The 7,362-nt window shown below is 57.0% G+C and overlaps 2 protein-coding genes across 2 annotated transcripts; both read left to right on the top strand.

The window, feature by feature from the left end:
• The first annotated feature begins 905 nt into the window (after positions 1–905).
• On the top strand, positions 906–3,926 carry PSMB10 (proteasome 20S subunit beta 10). The gene is made up of 8 exons (XM_042970758.1): positions 906–987; positions 1,195–1,282; positions 1,370–1,467; positions 1,559–1,699; positions 1,974–2,089; positions 2,199–2,257; positions 2,920–3,071; positions 3,197–3,926. Exons 1-8 carry the CDS (start codon positions 932–934, stop codon positions 3,306–3,308), a joined length of 822 nt encoding a protein of 273 aa, XP_042826692.1. The 5' UTR covers positions 906–931; the 3' UTR covers positions 3,309–3,926.
• An 895-nt stretch (positions 3,927–4,821) lies between these two features.
• On the top strand, positions 4,822–7,294 carry CTRL (chymotrypsin like). The gene is made up of 7 exons (XM_042970759.1): positions 4,822–5,296; positions 5,896–5,999; positions 6,091–6,170; positions 6,283–6,364; positions 6,532–6,712; positions 6,799–6,932; positions 7,020–7,294. The coding sequence occupies exons 1-7, from the start codon at positions 5,245–5,247 to the stop codon at positions 7,179–7,181; spliced, it is 795 nt and encodes a 264-aa protein (XP_042826693.1). The 5' UTR covers positions 4,822–5,244; the 3' UTR covers positions 7,182–7,294.
• Positions 7,295–7,362: the final 68 nt, after the last annotated feature.

The following is a 7,362-nucleotide window of genomic DNA, read 5'->3' as shown; positions in this document are numbered from 1 at the left end:
AGGGTAATGTGGGCCACTGAAAAGACTTGGGTTTGAGCCTAAGGGCAATATGCAGTTGCTGAAGGGGTTAACTAGGGAAAGTGTAACCAGATTTCCAATCTAGAAAGAGTCCCTTCTCTGAAAGATAAAGGGGAGCCTGGGGGTGGTGGGTAGGGGCAGAAACTTGGGGAAGGCAGGGAGGACAGTGCAGTACCCAGAAGAGAGAGGATGCTAGCTGAGGCTAAAGCGGTAGGAGAAAGATGTGGATAAATAAAGGGTCATTTGGGATGTGAAATAAGGCTTGTCCATGGGTAGAGCCCAGCATGCTTCCGGGCCACTAGATGGGCAGCCCCACGGCACCTGTTCTGTTAGATAGAAGACACCATCTGAGACAGGGAAGCTGGAAGGATCAGTGTCACCATGATGGAGGACTGAGCTTTGGGGTTTCAAGTTTCAGGGAGGAGGCAAAGGCAACAAAAGAGAGGAGCTGAGAGAAAGTGGATGCTGAAGGACAAAAGGCAGCCATGCCTGATAATGTTGGGAGGGCAGTAACAGAAGCCTGGCCAATATGACGGCCATAGGGCTGAGGGACTTGAGGTTAGAGTTGGGGTCAGGACAGGCAAGGCTTGGGGCTCAGGCTGGAAGAGGCAGAAGCTGCTGAACAACGGTCAGAGGGAGGGATCTGTTCCTCTGTTAAGACGGAGTACTAGGGAGCATGATGGAGAGCCAAACAAGGAAACCTCCCCTTTGCCAAGCTGCTTAGGACCAGAAGGAGAAGATGCACAAAGGTGACAGCCAGGCTCTGAGGAAAGGTGAAAGCGAAAGCAGGAAGAGTCAGACGCCAAGGGGGGCGTGGGGAAGACGTTGACAGAGGACCAAGGCTTTGGTCTTTCTCACTCTGCGTTGGTCCCACATCGACCCCCAACCCCTGGACCAGCCTGCCCACCTCAAGATGCTGAAGCCAGCGCTAGAGCCCCGAGGGGGCTTCTCTTTCGAGAACTGCCAGAGGTATGTGGGGGTGAGCTGGCTCTGCAGCTTCTACTCCCAGAAACCCCAGGACCTTTATTTCTGGAGGGGGCAAAGGGACGGCAACATGTGTTGGGCGACTTGTATTCCCAAGCTCACCCTGAGAAGTGAGGGAGGCTGGGACAGAGTTGGAGGATGTGATGGAGTCCCAGAAGAGCCTCAACCTGGGCCTTAACACTCTGTTTCCAGAAACTTATCCTTAGAACGCGTCCTCCCGGGGTTCCGGAGCCCTCAAGCACACAAGACTGGTACCACCATCGCGGGCCTTCTGTTCCGAGTGAGCAGGGAGTTGGGACTGGGGTGTTTAGAGGGGCTGCTGGGGGATCCGACAAACACTGAGCTAGAGGCCCCTCCCCCTCCCCAGGACGGAGTCATCCTGGGCGCGGATACGCGGGCCACCAGAGATTCCGTAGTGATGGACAAAAGCTGTGAGAAGATCCACTTCATCGCCCCCAAAATCTAGTGAGAAATCCCCGACCCCGTTCCCCCACGCATCCCCGACACAGCACATCCATCTCAGCCCCGCCCACACCGACCCTCCCTTCGTTCTCAGCTGCTGTGGGGCTGGAGTAGCCGCGGACGCCGAGATGACCACGCGAATGGCGGCGTCCAACATGGAGCTACACGCCCTGTCCACAGGCCGCGAGCCCCGCGTGGTCACGGTCACGCGCGTTCTGCGCCAAACGCTCTTCCGGTGCTGGGCGGGGCTAAGATGACCCTGGGGAAGGGCTGTTGCAGGGAGGGTGGGGCTGAGAGGAAGTGGGACGGGATGAAAGGCGGGACTGCGACAGCCCCGGAGACCGGAAAAGGCAGGCCTAAGTGGAGCTGGGCAACAGGAAGGAGCAATGTTGGTCAAGGGACGCCAGACAACAGAAAAGGGTGGGGGAGGGGTGGGTCCGGGGCGGTGTCACGGAGGGGCGGGACCTGGAGCCGTGTGCTTGCGGCTCACCACGCCCATTCTGCGAAAGGTACCGGGGCTACGTGGGCGCGTCGCTGATAGTGGGCGGAGTAGACCTGACCGGACCGCAACTCTACAGCGTGCACCCCCATGGCTCCTACAGCCGTCTGCCCTTCACAGCCCTGGGTGAACACTTCCGCCCCTTCCCCACGAATCCCGCCCCTGCGACCCTGGCCTCACCTTCATCCGGCAATGGGATGGCAGCGACTTACCTCAGATGCCCTCCTGCCTGCAGGTTCGGGCCAGGACGCGGCCCTGGCGGTACTGGAGGATCGGTTCCAGCCCAACATGGTGGTGAGCAACACCTGTCGCCCACTACGCGTTCATTGATGGGAAGTGCACGCTGGAGCTGGGATAACACAGAGATAACCTGACCTAGTCTAGAGGTCAGGAAAGGCTTCTTGGAGGAGGTGACGACTGAGTCAAGACTGAGGGGCCAGTGGAGTCAGAGTGAAGAAGTGCTATTCCAGCAGACCACCGTTAGTGCCAAAGTTTGTACTCCTGGAGAAGTCAAAGCTCAGAGAGGACCGTTTGAAGCTCAAGGAGGAGGGAACAGCAAGTGGGGTCTGGATTTTGTTTGGGGTGGGATGGAAGTGGGTGACATGTGTTGCTTCAGAGGTGCCTAAGGACCAGAAGGGAAAACGCAGTGAACCAGTAGATTGGGGATCAAGACCATATTGGTTGGGTGGACAGCCCTGGAAGCAGAACCACAAGTGTAAGTGACTCAAAGAGGTTTATGAAGATAGGGAGCAATAGGAACACAGGTCTTCTGAGAGAGGGAGGCAGAGACCAGGGCAGGGGAGCTTGGGCTGGAGATGGGAGTAGGGAAAGAGAGGGGTTTGGGTATGAGCAAATGGCAAATAGTCTGGGCTTCGAGACGAACAAAACCTCTAGGCTGTAGCCTGAAGGTGATACCAAAAGGGTCCATCAGGCATCACACACATGTATCATCACAGCTGGAGGCCGCGCAGGAGCTGCTAGTGGAAGCCATCACTGCAGGGATCCTAGGTGACCTGGGCTCTGGGGGCAGTGTGGATGCATGTGTGATAATGGGGACTGGCGCCAAGCTTCTGCGAACACTGAGCTCACCCACAAGGCCCTTAAAAAGGTGAGAGCATGGGAGATGGGGACCACTAGGGAGGATGGGGCAGTAGCAGGGGAGACAGGGGGTGCAAGAAACAGATGGGCCACATGATGGGCCCAAGTTGAGAGGCCATCCCTTCCCTCTCCCAGGCCTAGCCAGTACCGCTTTGCCCCTGGGACCACAGCTGTCCTGTCCCAGACAGTGAAGCCACTGACCCTGGAGCTGCTGGAAGAAACTGTGCAGGCCATGGAAGTGGAGTGAAGTAGGATGGTGCTCAGAGCTTGGAACAAGAGGGAAAAAACCCAGGAAATAAAAAAAAAAATATTTAAACAGATGGCTATGTTCTTCCTGGGTGGAGGGGGAAAAGCAGCCATGAGAACTCTGTGGCCAAGTTACTTCTGCAGAAGCCACTCCCTGCCAAGGTTTCAGGGCTTGGCCTAAGAGGTGACCACCCATCGCCTCAGGCATCTACTCCTCCAGTCCCCCAGGCAAGCATTGCAGCTCCAGCTGGAAAGCCCCCTCCTGACTCTCCACACTGCAGAGGCCCCCCTGCCACTCCCATGCACTGCTCTTGGCCTCTGGTCCACTGGGGACTGTTGTAAAACCCGGATGGGCCACATGTGCTGCCCCTACCTAGTCTTTCCGTGGCTCATCAGTGTCCCAGGACAAAGCCCACAGCTCTCAGTCAAGGAGGCCCCCATGGACCCCACTGAGGGCTAAAGTGCTGACCAAGGAACTGCTCCCTGACTCCAAGAGTACGTTTTCACAAAACACTCCTCACCCCTGCGACACTTTTACCTGTGAAACCCCTCCCGTGACCAGGCACACCTGAGGTGCTAACACCAAACAGGGCTTCTATTTGCACACGCTGAGCTGTGAACAGGGGAACTGACTCCCAACTTTGCTGGGCTGACTGGGGTCAGGGCTCATGCAGAGAGAGATGACATGACACATTTATCCAGCAAACCCACTGCTGAGTACCCACTGCGGGCCAGCCTAGGTGCTGTGTGCTGGCAGGAGCATCCTGCCCTCAGAACGGCTGACTGAAACGGACCTCCGGAACGGTGAGCGTCTGCCCAACCTCTGGGGAGGGTCTACTCTGGGATGGACATCCTTGGGACCCTGATTATGCTTTCCCCCCCAGTATTTTACTATGAAGATTTTAAAACACAGAGGTTGAAAGAATTGTACACCAAACACCTATACACCCACAATCAACTTTGCAATTAGCATTGTGTTATAACTGCTTGATCACATTTCTGTCCCTCCATCGCCTGTTCAACCACTAACTCATCTTATTTGCCAGACTGATGCTTTGAATCAGTCAGAGCCCCCACACCTCTAGGAGCCCAGCCAACTTACCCACTACAGCTTTGCACACAGGGTCGTCTTCTCTTCCTCAGTGCAGGCTCAGCCTGGAGCTCTACAACAAATGGGCTGCAGACACCAAGAGCTTGCCCACAGAAGCCCCAAGGCCTGGAGGCTGTCAGAGATTGATGGCCGTCACGCTTGTACCTGTAACCTCCATCCAAGGTCAGCCAGTCACCAAGGACTCACACCTTACCCTCCTGTGTGCTAGGCCCCTCCCAGATATCATTTCATCAACAAGAATATGGGCTTCAGAGCCAGACAGATGAAGGTTTGGAACCAAATGCACCATGTGCTGGTGGGAGAGTCACCATCTCTCTGAGCAAACCGACTCCTGTTCAAGTTGGTGAGGGATCACAGAGATGCTATCTGTTAGGATTTGTGACCTGCCAGAACCCCTGTGCTGGCCACATGGCCCTGGCCTTCCTCAGCAGGGCTGGTACAGCTGGACCTTCCCTCCACCTGTCAGGATCACCCCCGGGTGCAGGGCAGGCTTCTAAGTCTGATGCCCCTGACAGCCCTGGGAAACTTCCCTGATCCCAGCCACCAGGTGGTTACCATAAACCTAATTTCACCAAAGGTCCTTGCTACCCAGTCCTCAACACTTGGGATGCGAGGTAGTTCAGGGAGCCAATCAGAGACCAGGTTTTGGAGGGTGGAAGTGAGAGCCTCACACCTGGGCTCTGATAAGTCCAGGCCTGAGTCCAGGACCTTGGCCTAGAGACCCTCCTCCTGACCGGAGCATGGCTTGCCTCAGGCCTGGGACTTTGGCCCAAGGACGAGGAGATCCATAAAACCAGGCCCAGTTCTCAACCTCACATCTGCCACAATGCTGCTGCTCAGCCTGACCCTTAGCCTGGGCCTCCTTGGCTCCTCCTGGGGTGAGTGGGCCTGGACCAGCCCTGACTGACCAGCCCTCAAGCAACCTAGCCCCCAAAGCCAGCCCAGGCTTCCTGCCCAGGGGCTCAGCTGGGCTGCCGGGAAGGGAACCAGGTGGACAGAATGGGTGAAGGAGAAAAGGATGTGCCAGGGCTGGAGGGGGGCAAGAGGTGCACAGGGGCTGGCCTCAAAATGGGACAGGAGGTAAGGCCAGAGCTAGGAGCCAGGGAGGGTTTAGGAAACTGAGAAATGAAGGTTGGACATGTAGTTCAGGGAGAAACCTCTGGCTGTGGAGGCCTGGAGCAGGTGCGAGGCTAGAGAGGAGACTATCCCAGGGGTCGGAGAAAAATGGCGGGTGGTGGTGAAGTTGGGGAACAATGGGGAGTAAGTTGGAGAGAGCTGTCAGAGAATGGACAGAATTGGGGGCCAGTTGGACATGGGTAACTGAGATACCTAAAAGTGCTGTGGGTGAGAAGGGGTAGTGACGAGCCCTCTCTGATTTGGACCTCTGGGGCAGAGCCGGGGGCACCCAGGAGGAGGTGGGGAGAGGTGGGCAGGCTGGTGTGAGAAGCAGGTCCTCACCAGTCCAATGGCAGAGCAGGCTGCGGCATTCCTGCCATCAAGCCGGTACTGAGCTTCAGCCAGAGGATTGTCAACGGGGAGAATGCAGTGCCAGGCTCCTGGCCCTGGCAGGTGTCCCTGCAGGTACATGCACCCTAGGTGTGGGGCAGGGTACCAGGTGCTTCCTGCCTAGGCATAGCCTGAGCCCACTCCCACTTCTGACTTCTGACCCCAGGATAGCAGTGGCTTCCACTTTTGCGGTGGTTCCCTCATCAGCCAGTCCTGGGTGGTCACTGCTGCCCATTGCAAAGTCATGTGAGTACTCCCACTCTGCCCCCTTGCCCTCCTCTCCAGTCTCCTTTCCCTGGATGCCCTTCTTTTGTTGCTCTGCTCTCCCTGCGGCTGCCCAACCCCACTCTCACTGCAGCCCTGGCCGCCACTTTGTTGTCCTGGGCGAATATGACCGATCATCCAATGCTGAGCCTTTGCAGGTTCTGTCCATCTCAAAGGTGAGTGTCTGGGCTATAGACACGGAAAGGAAGAGTGGATGGGGCAGGTGGGTGGGCTCTGGGGATAAGGAATTCAAGGCATGCCCTAGGCTAGCCCCTCAGCACCTATCAACACTGGAGGCCTGTGCCCACCCCCCATTCTACGTGGCCCCTTCCTGGTTCCACAGGCCATCACGCACCCTTTCTGGAACCCTACCACCCTAAACAATGACCTGACACTACTGAAGCTCGCCTCCCCGGCCCAGTACACAAAACGAATCACACCAGTCTGCCTGGCTTCTCCAAATGAGGCACTGCCTGCAGGCCTCACGTGTGTCACCACTGGCTGGGGACGCCTCAGCGGCGTGGGTAGGAACTTGGGCCAAAAATCTGGGTGAGAGCGCTAGGGTGGGAACAAGTCATCCCGGGCCTAACCACCCCCTTCTGGCCCACAGGCAATGTGACCCCAGCACGCCTGCAGCAGGTGGCTTTGCCCCTCGTCACTGTGAGTCAGTGCAGGCAGTACTGGGGCTCACGTATCACTGACTCCATGATCTGTGCAGGCGGCTCAGGGGCCTCCTCGTGCCAGGTGAGCAACAGCACCCTGTCTTATCCTCTCGCTGTCCTGTGGCACCCCCTAATCGCCGAGCTGACTTCTCCCCTCTCCTTCCCTCAGGGAGACTCTGGAGGGCCTCTTGTCTGCCAGAAAGGGAACACGTGGGTGCTTATTGGCGTTGTCTCCTGGGGCACCAGCAACTGCAACGTGCACAAGCCTGCCATGTACACTCGGGTTAGCAAGTTCAGCACCTGGATCAACCAGATCATAGCCTACAACTGAGACTATCACAGGCCCTCTCCCCATCTCAATCCAATAAAGACGTCATGCTCTGTCCTCTTGTGTATTCTTGTCTGTCCTTATAAGGGAAGGGAGAGGCTCCTGGGAGTCCCCTTCCCCTCTTGCGACTTTGACTTCTGGCATGGCAGGTATCTCCTCCCCTGGTCCACAGCAAGGAGCCTGG

Source organism: Panthera tigris, chromosome E2, assembly GCF_018350195.1.
Source record: "Panthera tigris isolate Pti1 chromosome E2, P.tigris_Pti1_mat1.1, whole genome shotgun sequence".
In the NCBI taxonomy this organism is placed as follows: Eukaryota; Metazoa; Chordata; class Mammalia; order Carnivora; family Felidae; genus Panthera; species Panthera tigris.
This window is presented reverse-complemented; position numbering and strand designations above follow the sequence as displayed.

What these genes read in the sequence shown, in the direction of transcription:
- CTRL (XM_042970759.1), top strand. Translation starts at nt 5,245, where the DNA reads ATGCTGCTGCTCAGCCTGACCCTTAGCCTGGGCCTCCTTGGCTCCTCC. An exon ending in GGGACGCCTCAGCGGCGTGG is followed by an intron (nt 6,713 to 6,798) that starts GTAGGAACTTGG and finishes TCTGGCCCACAG; the next exon opens with GCAATGTGACCCCAGCACGC. An exon ending in CAGGGGCCTCCTCGTGCCAG is followed by an intron (nt 6,933 to 7,019) that starts GTGAGCAACAGC and finishes TCCTTCCCTCAG; the next exon opens with GGAGACTCTGGAGGGCCTCT.
- PSMB10 (XM_042970758.1), top strand. Translation starts at nt 932, where the DNA reads ATGCTGAAGCCAGCGCTAGAGCCCCGAGGGGGCTTCTCTTTCGAGAAC. An exon ending in CTGCGCCAAACGCTCTTCCG is followed by an intron (nt 1,700 to 1,973) that starts GTGCTGGGCGGG and finishes ATTCTGCGAAAG; the next exon opens with GTACCGGGGCTACGTGGGCG. An exon ending in GGTTCCAGCCCAACATGGTG is followed by an intron (nt 2,258 to 2,919) that starts GTGAGCAACACC and finishes GTATCATCACAG; the next exon opens with CTGGAGGCCGCGCAGGAGCT.